Raw genomic sequence first — 22,032 nt, forward strand, 5'->3', positions numbered from 1 at the left:
TGTTGGCATCTTGTGTGCAATCTCAGATTCCTTGCTTTATTTGCCTTTACTTTTTCAGGCTGTTTCTCAGGAAAAATCACCCATTCACTTTTTGTGAATGATTGAGATTAAAGAACGTGATTTTCAGTGGGATTAATCTCATCCATTCAAACTAAATTACGTATCATGCCTAATTTTAGGGTGTCAATTAAAAAGATTTAGGTGAGTAACCAATCAAAAAATATCGTGTGGGAGGCGAGACGGACTTTACTCATGATATTTTCACTCCCGTGCGGACGCAGACTGAACGAAACTTGGCTCAGGTCAGGGTCCGAGGAGGAACTTTCCTCTGAACCCTCGCTGATAGCCTAATAGCAAGGGTGTGAAAATATCAAATACATCTGAAAATAAAAAGTAAGCATGGAATTGATATTTCCACACCCCCACATTCTTTGCTATAATAGGGTCCGAGGAAAGTTCCTCAGACCCTGACCTGAGCCAAGTTTTGTCCGTGCGCACCCCTACGCATGCGCCCCAACGCTTTAATGCTTTTCAACGTCAAATCACGTCATAAGTGGGGCGCATGTGTACTGACGGGGAGTTAAAATATCATCTTCCTTACTTTTTTTCCTACTTTATGGGAGTTTTCAATTTTTTATATGGTGTAAGCCCTTATAGTCACGTTGTGTTCCATCTTATGGACGGTTTGGATCGTCGGTCCATACAGTACTGACTATAAGGGCTTACACCATGTAAAATCTCACTTTATCGGACAAAATTTTAGTGTCAAGTAACAAGCTTAATGTGATAGCCATGTGGCATCATCACATTGGATGGGAATAGGCTTACTTTTCAACAGATTTTGTCGTATTCATTTAATTCATCTTAGGTATTTGATTCATCTTAGGTGGCTGCTCTCTTATGCTACAGCCAACCCACAAAATGCCTTCTGCAATGGTCTCTACCAAGTCCCATAAAATATGAAACAGGAGATGAAAAGTCCTCGAAGGAAAATAAATCTTTTTTGGTTGTGTCTCATAGACACAAAGAGTAGTTTAATTAGTATTCAACACGGAGGAGAAGTACTGTTTGGTTGCGCGGCATGCACTCGGAGAGTAGGGAATAAGCAGGGGGTGTCATTACCAATATAGAGAGAAGAGAGAGGAAAGAGAGAAAAAACATAGTTTAGTGCATTAATTAAGTACATGTGTTTATGTACAAGTGAGAGAGAGAGAGAGAGAGAGAGAGATTGTTTTTTTTGCTTTTTTCCCCAAAAAAATGATTAGTGCTACCATTATTGATGTAGGTAAAGATTTTAGGAATTTGCCTTTTACTATCACTTAACGGGTGTAAAACATTATCTATAATTAAGGGTAATATAACTAAGGGTAAAATTAATAAAGGAAAAACTAAAAGTTATTTGGGCTTTCTTCCAATATAAAATGAGTGTAAAACAAATTTTACGCCCATTTTTAGTGGGTAAACGGACATAGAAATTGTTTTGTGCCCACCTTGACTGAAAGGGAGACTCAGTAGTTAATAAAATTTTGGAGGAAATGGAAATGGAAATGGAAATTATGTCTTTTTACTTTGATTTCCCCACCTTTTGGTAAATCCAAAAGGGACCTTAAAGGCTCCGTTTGGTTGTTTTTCCACCGTGGAAACGGGAGGAAATGTAACATGGCATCCAATAGTTGGTAAAAGTTGCCATACATTAAGGGAATTGATATCTGCACTCCCTAGTTTCGATAGTAACACTCAACACTTTACTACGTACTATCCCATTAGGTTTTAAGGGGATTTGCTAGGCAATGTCTCAAAAAGCCATTTCGCAACTGCAGGAAACAATAGCGCTCAATAAGACAAAATCTGTAAGAAAGTGAGCCTGTGTGGCTGTTGTCTCCTGCAAAAGTGAGATGCGAAATGGCAAAATTGCCTTCTGCGAATCTCAAGTTCTAAAAGGCAAATTGCTATTTGCAAGACGCTCTAAACAACAAATTATAAGAGTGGTCAACAAAGTATGGAGTGTCTTTATCAAAACATAGGGGTGTGGATATCATTTACCTACAATAAATGTCTAGAAACGAAGATGAGAATGGCCACCACCAATAATCAACAGAATTATTATCAACAATACAAATATTATTCTTCTAAACATAACAACAAATCACACTGATGAGAGAGGGAGAATACCCAGACACACTAATAAAGCCGGACCCACCTCTCCAATTACATTACCTCCCCTTCTGTGAACACTTTCTATAGGAAGGGAAAGAAAAAAGGACAGAATATAGATGAAAAAAAATCAATTTAAGGGGAAAAAAAAAAGAGAAAAACTAACCGTTTCTTCCGGTAACTTTTGAATTTTCAGACCTCTGCTTTTTCTCTCCTCCGGCAACAAACCTAGGGAGAGTCAAAAGGGTGTTTACACGAGAGACCCCTTCCAAGGCTGACCATTCATCTACACTGGCTGGAGCTCCGGCGAAGATTTCCCGCTCCGAATGCATTCCGGTTGCCTGCTTTGAGGCTTTCTCACTCTCCTCTGGGTGGATCTCCGGGCCGGACCTTGTGTTCCCTGAGCTGTTTTCCAATGCAGCTGGGCTACAAGGGTCTTGCTTTTCGCTGCCTAATTCTGGTCCTTCCAATGTATCCACTTCTTTGGTTTGGGAAATGGAAGCACTGGTATTGTTTGGATCTGAATCAAGAAAGAGACAGACCACGGCACAATCGTCAATTTTGGAGGTCGGGTATTTGTACCGCCAAGCTCGAATTGCTGACTCGACCACAGTTCGAGCTGCGGAGGATCGATCCGGGGCTGATGCCACTATGTCTACGACTTCTTTGTTCGAGAGGACGTCCCAAATCTGCAAAAGAGTAAGGTTCCAAGTTGAGGCAATGTAAGCTTAGAAACATATAAAATATGCGGAATGGCATAGTGAGATGCCCTCCGCGAATTGCATAACAAATCACGGGGTATCTATAAAAGTTAATTCAAGAAAAATAGAGCATAAGACTAAAATCAGCATCCCTCATCATCATGCTGACAGGTGTATATCCTTCTATAAGGCAGATTTTTCAAGAACCCATTACTGTGTATATATGTAGGCTCTGGGAGGATAATTTGCTCCATAGATAGTGTTATCTTGGTCATTATATCACAGAAAAACGGAAACCCAGAAGGATTTCATTTTCTTCACAATGTGTAACTTTTAAATTATGAAAACATACTATCCCAGATTAAGGGACAAAATAAAAAAGCCTAAATTAGTATAATCTAAATTAAAAGTTTATTCACTGGCTAGATGCAGTAATACAAAAGTTACCAGGAATTTAGTGGCAACATGTTGCCTCACACACACACACATATTCATATAATTCCAATGAAAAATTTACTAAAACTTGACAATAAGACAATACAGCAGCTTTAAAACACCTACGTATTATGATACATAGTTGATATAATAAACAAGCCTATAAAGCTACTTCTTATCGGGGGATTTGCTAGCGTCCATCGCAGAAGGCATTTCGAGGATGGTCTGTTGCATGTGAAAGCAGCCACGTTAGATGAATTAAAATCTGCTGAAAAGTGAGCCTGTGTGGCTGGCACGAAATACCGTCTGCGATGGACGCTAGCAATCCCTTTTATCGGATTAGAGATACATCACTATATATCGCAATATATCAACTCAATATCACCAACATTTTATGACTGGCTGGAAGAGGGGTGAAATTCGATTTCATTATGAATAATTCCCATTTTCTAGAAGATATAGCAGAAGTTGGATGAATCAAAAGATGTTTTTTTAGTTTTCCTTACCCCATCAGTGGCTAGCAGAAGGAACTCATCCTTTTCGGTGAGGCGGCGATAGGAAATCTCAGGAACAGAAATTAAACCAAAATCTTTTCGGATGAATCAAAAGATGTTTTTTTAGTTTTCCTTACCCCATCAGTGGCTAGCAGAAGGAACTCATCCTTTTCGGTGAGGCGGCGATAGGAAATCTCAGGAACAGAAATTAAACCAAAATCTTTAAGGCAGAAATCACCAAAAGCCCTCGCCATCGCCAGGCCAGGGGAGTCATTGTTAGGCAACCAAACTCGAGCCACTTCTGGCTCGTCCTGAAGGGCGAACACCCGCCCTCTGCATTGCCTTATCCTTTCTGCTTCTCCTGTGACAAGTGAAAAGAGAGGTTAAAATACTAAAAGACGGCAATTTAACATTTTTCTCTCAAGGTTACAGAACTACAAAAATGATACATCAACACACTATAAGTTATTTAGACAAATAAATAATGTAAACCCATCAAGAAAATACATCAAAATTTGTAATTCGGCAATATTCACTCTATTTTTGAAGAATATTCAAGAGAACTTTCAGACAGGTTTAAGAGGACAATTTGGTAGCATTGTTAAATCTTGAAGCTTGATTTCTAATAGAACAAAGGAATGCAATGAGAAAAAAAAAAAACTCACAAGATCAAAATTCAATAACAGTATAAAGAATCTGCTTATTTTGTTACAAGAATTGGTCTCACATTCCTTTTTACATAAGGACTGCTCACAGCAATGTTCAAAGGTTCATAATCAACTTGAAAAGGAATAAAAAACTCCAAAACAAAGTATCTTGTGAGGTATACAGTTTGTACTTTTTTTTCACGAGAACATCGAAAAAAAAAACTCCCCAAAAATTATTTTTAAAATAAATCTGAAAACATATTTATAAAACATAGAAAAGAGCAAGTAATATTGATTTAAACAGTGTAGTTTACCTTGTTTCACATTTTTATCTTCATCTTTTTTCTAACTTTTTAAATTTTCACTAAGGCCCAGTTTGGATTGCAGGAAATTTCTGGAAAATTTTGGAAAGAAAAAATATTTCTAAAATTTCCTACATTTTACACACAAAAAAGATAATTAGAACCAACCCTATTCAATTTTTATTTAGAGGGACCTCCAATTTATGATGATATTCAGCAATGGGTAAGACATTGGTTCTATAAAAGAGTACATAGCCATGTAAGCAGGTACGCCAAGCTTTACATTTTCCTAATTGACCAACAGATTACACTGTTAAACATGGGAGTACTTAAAATTGAAAGATGTTTTCATTGGTTAGTGAATTTTAGAGAACCAGTTAATGGTGAAGTAAAAATTAACTAAGAATTTTATACTTTCTAATTATTTAGAGTCACGGAAACAGCCTCTCTGCAATGCAGGGATAAGGCAGCGTACATCTAGCCCTCCCCAGCCCTCGCAATGGCGGGAGCCTCGTGCACTGGGCCGCCCTTTTTTAATTATTTAGAATTAGGAATAATGCACCCGTTAAAATTTAAATTATAAATAATAGCATTAGAACAGCAGGAATGTCCCACAAGCACTAGTGTGCAACACAAGTCAGACAGGAGAATGCCACCATTAGGGTGTCCTGTTAACCAATGGACATTGCATTCATAACATAGTCTTTGACAATTTCTTCCCAAATCTAGACGAACACCATATAAATTACTTTGCATTTTGGCACCCGGAGCAGACAGTTACACACTTACACCACTCCTGTTTGGTAGCATTATGCCCCCTATCTCTGCTTTATGATATTTTGCAGGCCCAGAAAAAACAATTAATCTAAAACAAAGATGGTACATGCTTGCAAAACAAGAGGAGGTATCACCTCTATAAGCATCAGGCTTTTACAATTTCATAGAAGTTTCTTCATTGTTTACATGTGTTTGGATCTCACTCATTTTATCGAGTTCCATACCCACTCAAGAATTGTTCCTCTAACATACATGTTATATGTGAATGCGTGCATGCGTGCGCATGTGCGCGCATGCGTGTGTGGGTGTGGACACCCTTACAAAATTAGGCACGACACCCATGCCAGTTTGTCCAATATCTGAAAAATGAAAGAAACTCAAATAAAAAAACTGACATACACAAAATGACTAAATTTATGGGTGTGTACCAATTGCTAAATATTTATATGTACGTACCTACACACATGTGCACACACATCTTTTTTTAATGGTTGTGCACACACAAATATATCTGCGAGCCTTGTTTTGACAATCACACATATTTTATTGAACAATTCTATAATTGGGTGTCGATAGCTTTTGGGGAATTGTAACATCATATAACACCTAATATGATGAGTGTAAAATAAAGAGAGCGAGTGTCATTATCAAAACATGTGAGTGTAGGTGTCATTTCCCTATATATAATCTCTCTCTCTCTCTCTCTCTCTCTCTCTCTCTCTCTCTCTCTCTCTCTCTCTCTATATATATATATATATATATATATATATGAGGAAAAGGATTGTACGCTCGAGCGTACCAAGCTTATGGTACGCTCGAGTGCCCAATCACATGGGTCCCACATTTTTTGTGGTGATCCAAAGCATTCATATGCAAGGCCCTATCATAGATAGGGTGTGTACCAAAAATCAGCTCCATTGAATCATCCTAATCCCTCCAAAAGTGGAGGGCAAAAATGGGCAGATTTGTGGTCTGTCCATTTTGCCCTCCACAAATGGATGGGTTAGGATGATCCTATGGAGCTGATTTTTGGTACACACCCCATCTATGTAAGGGCCTTTCAAATGAATGCTTTGGATCATCCTAACAAAGTGGGCCCACATGTGATTGGGGCACTCGAGCGTACCATAAGCTTGGTACGCTCGAGCATACAATCCTTTTCCTCTCTCTCTCTCTCTCTCTCTCTCTCTCTCTCTCTCTATATATATATATATATATATATATATATATATATATATATATATATGAGGAAACTGTTGGTGAGCTTAAGCTCACCAAACTTATGGTGAGCTAGCTTGCCCAATCACATGGGGGCCCACTTTGTTAGGATGATCCAAACCATTCATTTGAAAGTCCCTTACATAGATGGGGGGTGTACCAAAAATCAGCTCCATAGGATCATCCTAACCCCTCCATTTGTGGAGGACAAAATTTTGTCCTCCACAAATGGAGGGGTTAGGATGATCCTATGGAGCTGATTTTTGGTACACACCCTATCTATGATAAGGCCTTGCAAATGAATGGTTTGGATCACTCCCCAAAATGTGGGACCCATGTGATTGGGCAAGCTAGCTCACCATAAGTTTGGCTCACCAACAGTTCTCTCTCTCTCTCTCTCTCTCTCTCTCTCTCTCTCTCTCTCTCTATATATATATATATATATATATATATATATATATATATATATATATATATATGCTTTAAAATTAATGCCATTATATATATATATATATATATATATATATATATATATGCTTTAAAATTAATGCCATTTTCCCACAGATAGCCAAATCTTGAGACCGATGCAGATCTTTATGGGCAGTTAAACATTTATAGTTAGCATAACATGACGGCAGGCAGGAACAAGTTTAGAGCTGCCAAAGCAGTAATATTTCACTATTTTTTTGTTAGGCAGCAATATTTTAGATAGCAGAAACATTCAACTGCTTCAAAAATTGGAAATAGAGACCAACTTGGAAGATTTGGTTTGAGGTCAGTAGTCAATTGAAGTGCAGTCAGAGTGTCATCTTGATCTCTTGTGCCCAATATGGCTCTTGAATCCCCAACATTTCCAATTATAAGATCCTGACCCTACAGAACAACAGTCAACAAAATTCAGATCCAGAAAACAAGCAAATGCATAACATAATTGCGCTTGTTTTTTCATCACATTGTTGGTTAGATACAACCATTCTTTTTCACTAACACACAATATCAGCAATCTATCAGCAAGGATTGAAATTTCAGTTTCAGTTTCGGCCCCAGCCGAAAACGAAATTTTGATGGAAATTTCGGTGAAAATCTTATAATTTCGGCCAAATAAGATTTCGGTTTCGGTTTTAAATTTTGGTCCCGGCCGAAATCCGAAATTTCGGTTTTTCGCCCGAACTTTAAAATCATGTCTATCAGATTCAAGTTTGTGAAGCACATTATCACCTGCTTGACCAAGGTGACTGCCGTTGTACCACTGCAAAAGCAATTGATATTTGGATGGACTCTCAGTTCCTTGTCCATAACTTTGTAAGCCTTCAAAAAAGATTCTTTCAGTGTCAAAAAGATCTCTGGATGCTTCTCCTTCTCTTCAAGATCCATGAAGATCCTCGGGTCCTCATCCATGTTTACAGAGGCAGTTTCATCAGAGTTCATGCTACCTGTCATACTGTCACAGTGCTCTCTCAACCCATCATCACCCCCTATGTTTACTTCCCAATGGGCACTCAGCTTCAGAGGAAGAGAATCCCTCACTCTCCTTGCAACCAAATGGCCGAAGGGTCCATGGCCATCAAAGACCCCACAGAAAACTGTATCTGTTCTCGACCCAAAATTCTGGAAACATGAAATCACAATCTCGCATGGTTAATGAAAAATTGTCCTCATCATGCAGTTTCATACACATAGAATCAGTCAAAAACACATGTAGTCCACTAGTCCAGTCTGACTGGCACCAATAAACAAGGTCATCAAGATGCACAAGAAATTCGAATGGAAGGAAATGGTAATGGCACAAGAATTTTGAAGTAAAATGTATTCAGAACTGACATAAAATGGATTATAGAAGACCTTCATAATGCAATAAAAAGAACTGAAAAGAAAAATGAAGAAAATATCAACTTTTTTTTGAATGGCATGAAGAAAATATCACTTGAATTGTGCATATCATAAGATTAAGTTAGGCATAACCAACTTTTGGAAACCAGATATCTTGGTTTAGCTAAGGGAGAAGACCAATCTCCAGATAATCAAATGTTCATTGTTCAAGGGTCTCAAAAAAAGGCCATTCAAAGCCCAAACTTTTATAGTCTATGAATTGACAATCGACTTGGACAAATTTTCCATAACCTCTGACAATGTCGTGGAAGATGGATGAGGAAGTCAACATTTTGGTTTATGCCCAATTCCTTTTTTCTTTTGTTAGGTAAGTTGGCAATTGGCAAAATCACTACCGGTGGATTAACATTATAATACAGACAAGGAATTTTGAAGTGCTTCACAGACATTCATGGAAGTCTAAAAACAATGGAAGTCCATTGAAACAATGGAAATTTAAGATCAAACACCGTAAAATGCTAGATTAATGACAAATACACAGCTATGATACTTGGATACTTCTAGAGGTCCAACGTACTATGTTCGACACGACATGAAACCCCGATACAAAATGGCAAAAAAAAAAAAAAAAGGGCTGTAGGATTGGTGGAAGGATCACAATGTAGACAGATGGGAAGGGTAGAAATGGCAAAAAACGCCTCAAAATCAAAATAAAGGAATGGAAAGCAACTTCTTTTAGATATATCAATAACAGAAAGAGGGAGAGTGAAGCAACTGTCACAGTGATAGATGAGGATGAGGATTTGTGTGTGTGTGTGGGGGGGGGGGCTTCTTTCAGAAATGACCTCTGCAAGGTTTCAAAGGAATCTTGTCCAGTGGTGACTGGGTTGGAGATGAATCACGAATTGAGGAGCTATGTGATTCAATTAGCTATTTTACATTTTTACCATTAAAGAAAATAACCATTTTCCTTTTGGCAACATCACAAGCATAAACATAACTCATTAAACAAAGTAAATTCACACAATTTATGTTCCTTCAAAAACTTTTATATTTTTCACATTTTCATGTGTTTACTCACTCTTTTCTTCAATGGCTCAACTTAGTAGCAAACATCTTAAAAAAATACCAAGTCAAAGTCTGAAGTTGCAAGACCTATTCAAAGGATCTCATGTTTTCAAACATAGTGAAGAAGCTTAACTTATCACAAGCAGTATGGGTATAATAACATAAGAATTTCGAGATTAGTACAGTTCAAATCAAGAAAGTATTCATATCAAATAATCCGGATATAACACAGACAATATGAGGCCAATACACTGATATGATAAAATCTACTTAGTCACTCAAAGAAGCAAATGATAAAGGCAATCAAATAGAAGTGATAAGAGAATGGAGATCTGACTGGGTACAAGTTAGTACAGAAATTCCAAGAAACAACCCCTAGAAGTGAATGTGAAGACTTTTAAAAAATAATAAATAAATAAACTGATCTGAGAGAAGGATATTATTATCCGATCTTGATGAAACCAATCCATCATAGGAAGCCATTAGAAGAACTCAAAGTAGTGGCAAAAACACGAAGTATCAAGGCCTGGGAAATAAACACCAGTCTTGGAAAAATTGGTCTCAACAAGACCAAGAAGTCATTCTCTTACTCAACCACATGCAAAGAAATAAAAGAAAATTACTTGTTTGTGAGAAAAAACTCTGTGCATGGTGACAATACTAAAAGATAAGATAGAATTCTGGAAGAAACGGCGGCATGATAAAAAAAATGTCAGTTCCTGAACCATAAACTAATACATCCTAATAAATCCAGCAAGAAATGAAAATATATTCCACTTAAATATATAATGATATACAAGAAAAAAGAATCAGAATACATTTTAGCAATAAGAAACCAGCAAAGCATTCTAGGGATGGTACATGAAACCCAGGAATCAAGATATTAAGAACAGTTAAAAAAAAGGAATAATGCCATTATCCAAGGAAAATTTAGCGTGGCTATCCTTGTTGGAGTAACTAGACGATTATAATTGCCAAACAAGGCAACAAAACTAAGGATGTTCTTATCAATCCCAAAAGTCTGCCATTTTTCAGCATAAAAAGAAGTATTCTTTTTCAAAATACTTGACCCATAGTAATTGAGATATCTACAAAAAATGAAATGAAGGAATGGGCACTCATCCTGATAATAAGGCACTGGTGGCTTTTACCTCCCAAATTATATATTGTCATCATAGACCTCGGAACCTTCCAAGCAAAACAAAGATTAACAAAACTACCAGCTCACACTGATAAAATGCTCAAGATGGACCCAAAAAGCTCTCCTAATCAAAAGCTTGGAAGATGTCCCCAACCCAATAAAAACATTATTATTTCTGTAAAGAACTGATGAATCCTGCAGTAGCTAAAACTATATTATAGACCCTTTATAACTTTATACCAATGAGATTCAATCAGGATGCCATAGCCAACATAACAAAGAAACCAAATTTGACCAAGTATAAAGTACAAACATCCATGTGAAAAGGTAAGATCAGTGAAATGGGATGGAAAGAACAAACCTCCCAAACAAGCATGGCATCCTGGTTGGTCCCTTTTTTGCCTTGTTGGGTATGCATTGAAGCAACACTGCTAGCCCCATTGAGGAACATTCGTCCAGGGACCTTGTGCAGCTGATCTTCTCCCCTGGAATCGAACAAAGGGTTCCGCATCCCATGCCTTCTCCGTGAGGTCTTCCTCGGCTTCCTGACCCCCGAGGCGGATGACGGGGAATACGGTTGAGAGCTTCTCCCATCCGCCGATAAGCAGGACCCCATCCTGAGGGCCCTGATGATGTTTAGTATGCACTCCAGAACAGCCTTACAGTTAAAGCCCGTATTTACAATTGAAGGATCCGTCTGAACACCAATGAAAATTCCCCTTTTCCCTCTCCTTTCACTGGATTATAAAAAATAAACAGATTAATTATCCCTTAAATCTAAGCAATTTATCAACCCTCAAAGCTATGCAATTGATCAATCACATGAAAAAGTAACCCTCAGCTAATAAAAAAGAATCTGATTCAACTTCTAGGCTTTTAATCTTTGGAGCTCAGAAAGGCATTACTAATGAGTGTCAACAGAAAAGAAGGCACATAAACAATTTTCCTTCTTTAGCATAACCAAATCTAAAAGCCAAGCCCTTGGCCCATTTAAGGCCAGAAAAACGAAAAGAGGGATTTAGAATCTTAACAGCCTTCAGTTACAAGACTAAAAATTAAAAATTTGTAATAGATCAAGGAACTTTACCGTGCTTTTAGAAACCCTATCTTTTTTCCTTCTGCTTTCTTCTATCAAAATTGAAAAAACAGGGCCAATATCCAAACCTAAAATTTAGACCAGAACCCTCTCAATTGCAAATTGAAACATTCACTCGATCAAATCGCAAAACCCTAGAATCATGATTGATCTTGATCCAGCCTTTTTCTTCGAACAGCTTAGACCAAAATTCCTTATACAAAGCATCTCCCTGACCAGCTAAAATGGTAGAAACAGACGCAAGCCCTACACTTGAAAATTCCACACAGAAACCAAATTACTCTACAAAAAAGCCCTAACAATCAAGACAATATACGAACCGGATCGATGATGATGAACAAAAAATCTTTCAGATTGGAGATATTCTAAAAACGAACTTAGCCGAATCAATCCAATCGTGATTTATACGCTTCTATCTTTCTCTCTCTAAAAAGAGAAAAAAAAGAAACCCTAGATAGAAATCAAGAAGGCCGCCATTGAAAGATAAAAGAATACTTCGCTTTCGAACTTCTAGATACTTGACCCGATCAAATCCACTTGCAAATTCAATTCCTTTTCCATGGTCTCAGTTTTTCCTTTTCTAGTGTGTTGATAAATTCGCACCCCCTGTAGGATAATTCACACTCCTGTTAACGTCAAAAAAAGCGTCAGAGTCTGCCACATATCCTCCTTTAAAGTGGAGCGAATTATCCTACATGTGGTACGAATTTATTATCATCACCTTTTTAATTTGGTTGCCAGTTATAATTCGTCTTATCCGAAAACAGGGATCCCAATTCCCAATACAGTAAAAAAATACAGTGGGCCCACCGATTTGGAAGATCTAAACCATTCATCTGTTGATTCTCAGGAACTAAAAATCTTCTCCATAAGATGATCTTAACCGTTCGATTTGTTGATATTTCTATCCCGTCAAAGTTGAAACATCGGAGGGCGAAGATCACTCTAGATAGAATATTTTTGGGGCCAACATTGATAGGGAACGATTAATAAACGGTTTAGATCATCCAAATAGGTGGCCCCACTGTGGGCCCACGTATCATACGTATCTCTCTATTCAGCCACGTTGTGTAGTTTCTGTTTTTTTATGCTACCGAAAATAACGTCTAATGTTAATAGAATTACGGTAATGCCACTTTCTGTTTTTGGAAAGAACGAGCTGTTTACGGAACCTCCTTATTTAAACTACTTAAAATCTCAGACCCAATCGGTTCTGATTTTCTCTGTTTATAGTATACGTACATACATAAGTGAAGCGATATCTTCACTCCCATATTTTGATAATGGCACGACTCACTTTGTTTTACACTTTTCTAAGTACTGCCATTATCAAATTATCGTGTGTTATATAAGCTACTTATATCGGCAATCGCATGTTTTGATAATTGGACTAACTCAAATTATTATTTAATTGGCAGCTGAGATCTCTTTGGGAATTGTAATATGGTTCAACAATCAGTAAATAATAAAAGAGAAGGTGAGTTAGTCCCATAATCAAAACATGTTAGTGCCAATATCAGTAGCCAATATATAATACAAAGTGCCCTTGAATTCTTGCCACCAAAGTTGACTACCTTCACTAAATGAGATTTCATGTTAAGACTTTAAGGGTACTTTTTGAATACCGGATTTTAGAATCCGGGATTTGTTCAAAATTGTAGCTAAGAGACAAGAGAAGAAGCAGACCACCCGTCGTTTTTTACTCGGTTTTGACTTCTCGCCTTTCTTCTCGTCAGCAAGAGAGTAGCAGATCCTCTCATATTTTCAGGTTTTAGAAATCTTAAGATGCAGGAGAGGCTTTTAAAACCTGAATTTCTCGCTCAAAATCCAAGAAACACTGCTAGGACAGCATGTAGTAGCTTGATCATGAGTCTTCTTTTACACTGTTTTCAAACTAAAAACCTGGATTCTAAAATCCACGTATCCAAACGGGCTTCCTAAGTAATAGTACAGGTGGGTCTCACTTGTTCAATGATCAGATCATTTATTAAGTCTTACCATTCTTTTTTTGTGGGTAAGCTGGAATAGATCCAAAGCCAAATGAGCCACGAGCCTAAACCTATATTGGTATAGATAGGTCATGCATTTAAATTCACTCTCATTATACGACCCTATGCATCTTATCTGTAATATACTAATATGTATAACCATGCCTAAGATAGGCGGGGCAAGCATTTTACACCTCACGTTTTGATGTGATGGGCCCACCATCTCCACCCAAACCCATGAATAGGATGGGACCGGCCCATCATTTTAGACCTCAAGTTATTGATGCGATGGGGCCACCGCTTTACAGCTCATGTTTTTTTTTTATGGAGTGGGGGCTATCATTTCTCACCTCACGTTTTGATGGGTAGGGCCCGCCATCTCTACCCAAGCCCATGCATAGGGGGGCCCCACTATTTTACCCTAATGCTATAGATGTGGTGGGCCCACCATTTTACATCCATGAATAGCATGGGTCCAGAATAATAGTTAGTTATAGATATAGCAAAGAGAAATGATATTAGCAATATTTTCACTAACCCATCGTGTCTTTCTATATTTAAAGAGCAGTCAAAAGTAGGGGTGGCAAAATTGGCCGAACCGAACCGGAACCGAGCCTAAACCGAACCGAAAATTCAGTTTCGGTTTGGTTAAACCAAACCGATTCAAATTTCGGTTTGGGGATCAAACCGAATATTTCCAATTATTATGAGTAAGGGGTGGCAAAATTGGCGGAACCGAACCGAAACCGAACCGAAAATTCAGTTTTGGTTCGGTTTTGGTTTGGTAAAACCAAACCGATTCAAATTTCGGTTCGGTTCGGTTTGGGGGTTGAACCGAACCGAAACCGAACCATTGCCACCCCTAGTCAAAAGGTTATTACATTTCCCAAATAGCTCTCGCGAGCCAATTAGTGAAAAAAAGACAGTTGTGTTTGTGTAAATATCAAAATATGGTTGTGCTGATAACATTTCCCTATAGTAAATTGAAAAAGAATTTGGAGCTCTCGTTCATCGAAAATCTCTACTACAATGAGTTGGTTTATTTGTAAATCATCTCTTCGATGAGATTTGCCAGGTCTTAGCAAGAGAGGGGCTTTAGAGGAGTTTACCTTTGCTAGTTGGAATGAAGGGTTTTAATTGTAATTTTAGGTTTAACAAGGATTTTGCTAGAATTAGGCACGAGCACTTCCTCTAAAACCCTTGCATTTTACTCACATATTCTGTCATGCAACAGACGTTCAGCTAAATACTTTTTGCGATGGACCCTAGCAAATCCCAAAAAGCAATTTACATATTTAATATCCACACATGAATTTGCAAATATAAGATATCGAATAACTAGGTTTATAAGTTATTTAATATTTAAAGGAAGCTGTGCTATTGTAAGGTTTTAAAAAATGAAAAGGGCCACACAACTTTCAGATCTTTACTTATCTTCAACCATGTTTAATAATGTTAGACCAAAAATCGGTAACTCTGTTGAGGTGTCCTGGACAGGTGTCCAGGACAGGTGGCGGCCTGTGAGAGGCTGGATCTCACCTACTCTGAACAGGTGGCAGCCTGTGAGAGGCTGAGTCTCACCTACTCTGGGACAGGTGGCAGCCTGTGAGAGGCTGGGTCTCACCTACTTTGGGACAGGTGGCAGCCTGTGAGAGGCTGGATCTCACCTACTCTGAACAGGTGGCAGCCTGTGAGAGGCTGAGTCTCACCTACTCTGGGACAGGTGGCAGCCTGTGAGAGGCTGAGTCTCACCTACTCTGGGACAGGTGGCAGCCTGTGAGAGGCTGAGTCTCACCTACTCTGGGACAGGTGGCAGCCTGTGAGAGGCTGGTGTTTTCACACCCCATCAAATAATAATTTTTACTTTCCATGAAAAGGTTAAAATACCCCTGAGTAGTGAGGCTATTTCTGTTTAACGTGGGTAAGAATGAATTTCAATCAGTCCTAGAGGAAAAAGCCATTGGGCAACTCAAAAGGCAATGAAAAATAGAGGTTTTTTAATCTTAGTGGCGTGGAAGGGTAATTCCCATGCGAAGTTTGCTCAAATGCCGAGGGGGTGTCAATTCACAGCGGTGTCACCCGTGGACTATCCGAATCCAAACTTAGATGAACATGATCTAGACACATTGCTTGGATCCATTGATATATTTCGGATCCTTATGATAGGATCGGAAATTATTTCTGATCGGATCCACAAGTAACAAAAACCTTAAGCTGATTTTTATACTATTTTATGAAAAACCCTTCATTTTTTTTTATAACTATAGCTATTATTTGTGCACCCCGTTTGTCTGTGCTCTCTTGTGAGAATTTTAACAGTGTACAGTGTTAGTAGGATCTACATGGTCACTCCGATAGACAGTCTGAATTGAAATGGATTGGGACCGAGACACGGGGAAGTAGGATCCGAAGAACACTCAATTCGATCAGACTGATAAAGGATTTGAATGGATAGTGGCTAAGATATAAATGGATCGTGATTCAACCAATTCGTGTCTGAGTGCGTTAAATGACCCTTATGCCCCGAGGACAAAATACCTTATAGAGGGCCTTAAATGGAATCAAAGCACATCACCTGACATGATGTCGAATGTCCAAAACTGTCTTTGTCCAACTTAAAAAAAAAAAGAAAGAGAATATCTCGGCTAACTTCTAAAGCAGTTCTAAAACAAGTAAGGCAGAGCAAATTCTTCAATTTGAGTCCAATAATCAGTTTTGGATTCACAATTGGATCTCAAAATCTAAAACAAACACGGCCAAAGAAATTATACAGCTGGACTTCTTCCAGTTAGAGAACGGGTGTTGATATTGATATGGGAAAATGACCTAAAAAAGCTCTTTCTTGTACTATTGACCCTAAAGCAGTTCCAAGTTGAAAATGACAAAAAAACAGTGTTTTTCACTGTTCATATTTTTTGAGGACCCTTTTACCCTTCATCCTATTGAATAAAGAAATAGTTTTTTTTACTTTTACCTTTAGTTTTGAAAGTGACGTTTCTCTCTCATATTTCTCTCCCTTTGAAAGTGACATTTCTCTCTTCTTTGAAAATTAATTTGTAAATCCTTTACCAAATTAATTGAAATTAATAATTAATTGAAATTTCGACGAAATTATCGAAATTTCCTAAATTTCGACCGAAAATAAGTTAAATTTGCCGATTTCGGATTTCGCCCATTTTGATTTCGGTCTTGGGCAAAATCAAAAATTTCGGTCAGAAATTTAAAACCTTGACGGTGGGTACTGTCTCTCTTTCTCCATATATCTCTGTCTCTCTTTCTCCCTATATATCGTTCTCTCTGTCCATTTTTCAGTTTTTGTTGTATAGTGGTTGAGCTTAATCCGGTTGGTTGAGGTAAACCCTTGTTTAGTAGTTGTGAAACACAATGTAGTTGTTCAAACTCTATGTAGTTGTCAATAGTTGTTCAAACACTATGTAGTTGTCAATAGTGATTAATGTGTGTAAGTAGTTGTTGAAACTCTTCTAACACTGGTTCAGGGTTGTTCAAATGTTGTTCATTGGATTGGATTCCATATAGTGGAAGGTTTCTATCATTGGATTGGATTTCATCTACTTCAATAATGGTTGATAATTGTTGGAATAATGGTTAAAACTGTGTAATTAGTAGTTGAAATAGTATAAAAAATGGTTGCAACACTGTCAATAGTGGTTATGTGTATAACGCGTTGTTCAAACTCTTCCTAAATCGGTTCATGGCTGTTCAAATGTTGTCCATTGGATTGGATTCTATATAGTTGATGGTTTGTGTCATTGGATTGGATTTCATTTAATTTAATAGTGGTTTATGATTGTTGGAATAGTGGTTAAAACTATGTAATTAGTGGTTGAAAGGGTATCAATAGTAGTTGCAACACTGTCAATAGTGGTTAATTTGTATAAGGAGTTGTTCAAACTCTTCCCAAACTGGTTCATGGTTGTTCAAATGTTGTTCATTAGATTGGATTCCATCTAATTGTAGGTTTGTGTCATTGGATTGGATTTCATCTACTTTAATAGTGGTTGATGATTATTGGAATAGTGCTTACAACTGTGTAAGTAGTGGTTGAAAATGTATCAATAGTAGTTGTAGCATTGTCAATAGTGGTTAATGTGTGTAATGAGTCGTTCAAAGTCTTCCCAAACTGGTTCATGGTTGTTCATTAAATTGGATTCCATCTAATTAAGGGTTTGTGTCATTGGATTGGATTTCATCTACTTTAATAGTGGTTGATGATTATTGGAAGAGTACTTAAAACTGTGTAAGTAGTGGTTGAAAATGTATCAATATTAGTTGTAGCAATGTCAATAGTGTTTAATGTGTGTAATGAGTTGTTCAAACTCTTCCTAAACCGGTTTATGATTGTTCATTGGATTGTATTACATCTAGTTAAGGGTTTGGTTCATTGGATTGGATTTCATCTACTTTAATAGTGGTTGATGATTGCAGGAATAATGGTTAAAATTGTGTAAGTAGTGGTTGACAGGGTATCAATAGTAGTTGCAACACTGTCAATGGTGGTTAATGTGTATAAGGAGTTGTTCAAACTCTTCTCAAACTGGTTCATGGTTGTTCAAATGTTGTTCATTAGATTGGATTCCATTTAATTGATGGTTTGTGTCATTAGATTGGATTTCATCTACTTTAATAGTGGTTGATGATTATTGGAATAATGCTTAAAACTGTGTAAGTAGTGGTTGAAAAGGTATCAATAGTAGTTGTAGCACTGTCAATAGTGGTTAATGTGTGTAAGGAGTTGTTTAAACTCTTCTTCCCAAACTGTTTCATGGTTGTTCAAATGTTGTTAATTAGATTGGATTCCATCTAATTGAGAGTTTGTGTCATTGGATTGGATTTTATCTACTTTAATAGTGGTTGATGATTTTTGGAAAAAGTACTTAAAACTGTGTAAGTAGTGGTTGAAAATGTATCAATATTAGTTGTAGCACTGTTAATAGTGTTTAATGTGTGTAATGAGTTGTTCAAACTCTCCCTAAACCGGTTTATGATTGTTCATTGGATTGTATTACATCTAGTTAAGGGTTTGTGTCATTGAATTGGATTTCATCTACTTTAATAATGGTTGGTGATTGTTGGAACAGAGGTTAAAAGTGTGTAAGTAGTGGTTGAAAGGGTATCAATAGTACTTGCAACACTATCAATAGTGGTTAGTGTGTGTAAGTTGTTGTTCAAACTCTTCCTAAACTGGTTCATGGTTGTTCAAATGTTGTTCATTGCATTGGATTGGATTCCATCTAGTCGAGTGTTTCTGTCATTGGATTGGATTTCATCTAATTTAATAGTGGTTTATGATTGTTGGAATAGTGGTTAAAACTGTGTAATTAGTGGTTGAAAGAGTATCAACAGTGGCTGCAACACTGTCAATAGTGGTTAATGTGTGTAAGGAGTTGTTTAAACTCTTTCCACACTGGTTCATATTTGTTCAAATGAACAACATTTCAAGGGGAACAAATTATACTTCAAATTCTCTCTGGATTACATTATAACAAAGTGATTCCTTTACAATGTCAGTTACATTTCCTAATTATGATGCACTTGACATATATGAGAAGAAAACAGTGAACTTTACATTAAAAAACATAGATAAGTAGTTTAATTACATAAAACAATGAAGCACATGTTCTTTAATAACAAATAGCCCAAGGTTGGTAAAGTCTTATACATTCACACGCCCATACACACCCTCTAAGAATTCATTGAGTAGAGTTCTTCTCATAGCAGTAATATCGCCCTGCTAGAAGTTTAAAGCTCTATCTCTGCTGAGGCAATCCATTTCCTTAATAACAAATAACCCACAGTCAAACCTGCAAGAAGGTAAAATTAGACGAAGTTAGAATTGACCGAATTTCATAGTTATAGTGACCAATTCAAATTTGATTACATTACCCTTTTTTTGAATGGGCCGATGAGTAGGTTCAACCACTTGAAATATATCTACATTTTGAATGGGCCGATGAGTAGGTTCAATAAGTACAGAGTTTAACCACTATTTAGATAATTTCAACCACTATTTACATAATTTCAAACAATAAGTACAGAGTTCAACCACTATTTTAACTAATTTCAACCATTAAAACAGAGTTCAACCACTATCTTTACCAATTTCAACCACTACTCATAGATTTGAACTACTATTTCTACCAATTTCAATCACATAAACTGATTCCAACCACTATTTCAACCAAAATTTTATAGATTTCTAACGCATTTCAAACAATAAGTACAGAGTTCGACCACTATTTAGATAATTTCAACAACTATTAGTAGAGAGTTTCAACCACTTTTTCTTTATTGAGTTTTTATATAATGAAAGGCCTTAGAGTCCATTATTTTTCAAAAAGTACCGTACGGCCACACCATAGGATGATTCAAACCGTCCATAAGATGGACGGTTTGGAGCGCTAGGAACATCCTATGGAGATGATCCAAGGAGTACAACCTTACATTAGGATCATCCTATGGAAATGATCTAAGGGCTACAACCTTACGATGATCCTAATCCACATATTCCCTTGGAGTGTTAGGATCATCCTATGGGAATGATCTACGGGGTACATCCTATTTACGTTGGGGCCCAACAAATGAGCAGTTTAGATCATCATGTGATGTGGGATCCCCTATTCGAATTGAAAAATACCGGACTCCACTCACAACATAAAATCTCTGATATTAGAGAGAGAGAGAGAGAGGCCTTGCTTTAAACATATTGAGGGCCAGCCGGTCCACCTTACTTTTAGGAAAGACCTTGCTTTAAACATGTTGAGGGTCGGCCGGTCCACTAGTTGGAGTCGTAGACGCCCACCATATCAACAAATTCAATTATATTATATGCATGCATGGCCTAATTAAAGCCATCTTTATATCCGATGTTATTTTAAATCACTTACTATAATATAAACATCAACCTAATTTCGGTTGAAGGTGAATGAGATCCGCACTAAAGAAAGTATCTGGCAACCTAGAAAAACACGTTTCGTGTTTAAACAAAGTTTTGCTAACTATGCTCATGATATTCTAAAGGGAAGTGATAGATCCGCCCTTTTTTTACTTGGGACAGCCAGCTCCATTGTATCTATGACCGAAGAGGGTCTGATGTACTTAACGTGGGAATGATTCAATGGACCTGATTGCCACGTACAGTGCAGATGGCTGTCCCATGTAAAGAAAAAGGTATCATTTCCCTATTCTACTAGGGTCTTGCTTTCACATACATGAGAGAGCTTAAAAACAACAGGTAAAAGACAATATTCCCGATCCCATGAAGTAGCCAACCCCTAGACTTCTCATTCACTTATAATTGGGAATTGCGACTAATGGTGACGATTAATTCAAAGACCCAACACGAGGACATGTTTGTGCATTTAAGCACCAACATTCTGGCACAAGCTATGGATGGGTGTAGAATGATGGCTCACCCTCTATCACATCATGAGGTGTGAAATGGTGAGTCCCACACTATGCATGAGCTTGAGTGGAGAACGTGGGACCACCCCAACAAAACATGAGGTAAAATTCTAGGCCCCACACAATGCATGAGTTTGAGTGGGGGAGTAAGTGGGACCACACTATAAAAAATTATTGTAAAATGATGGGCCCCACCTTATGAATGGATTTGGGTGGAAATTGTGGGCACAATCATCATTGTAAAATGTCGGGCCCCTCCATATGCATGGTTTGGGTAGAGTTGGGAGGCCTTACCATGTCAAAAATTGAGGCGGGCCCCACCCTATGGGACTCACCTTATCAAAACACATGTTAATTTAAATTGATGGGCCCGTACAAAATTTCAGTATATATAAACAAAATACTCCTAATATTTTTCAGGAAAAAAGCTATCCAATAAAAAAAACTGCATTGAAAGAGAACAAATATCAAGGAAAAAACATGTTTAGAATATACTAGCATTCCGGGCCCATGCTATGCACAAGTTTTAAATCGTGGGCCCCACCCTATGCACGGGGTTGATTAGTGGCTCCACCTCCACCCCATCAAAACATGAGCTATGAAATGGTAGGCCACACCTCATAAAAGCATGAGGCGTAAAATGGTGGGCCCACCACACAAAACATGTGTAATATGGTTGGCCAGCTATAAGCATGGTTATAAAATGTTGGGCTCCGCCCCGCCATAGGTGCTACGAGGGGTAAAATAGTGGCCCCACCA

The 22,032-nt window shown here is 37.6% G+C and overlaps 1 protein-coding gene across 1 annotated transcript; it reads right to left on the reverse strand.

Moving 5' to 3' along the window:
- Nucleotides 1-2,075: 2,075 nt before the first annotated feature.
- LOC143860179 (putative protein phosphatase 2C 33) lies at nt 2,076-12,394 on the reverse strand. The gene is made up of 6 exons (XM_077370740.1): nt 11,855-12,394; nt 11,129-11,504; nt 7,947-8,336; nt 7,484-7,601; nt 3,922-4,145; nt 2,076-2,843 (listed from the first exon to the last, which is right to left on the reverse strand). The coding sequence occupies exons 2-6, from the start codon at nt 11,381-11,383 to the stop codon at nt 2,316-2,318; spliced, it is 1,515 nt and encodes a 504-aa protein (XP_077226855.1). The 5' UTR covers nt 11,384-11,504; nt 11,855-12,394; the 3' UTR covers nt 2,076-2,315.
- Nucleotides 12,395-22,032: the final 9,638 nt, after the last annotated feature.

This window comes from Tasmannia lanceolata, unplaced genomic scaffold (assembly GCF_043159265.1).
Source record: "Tasmannia lanceolata isolate RefF3 unplaced genomic scaffold, GAP_Taslan_0.1 ptg000037l, whole genome shotgun sequence".
NCBI classification, from domain to species: Eukaryota; Viridiplantae; Streptophyta; class Magnoliopsida; order Canellales; family Winteraceae; genus Tasmannia; species Tasmannia lanceolata.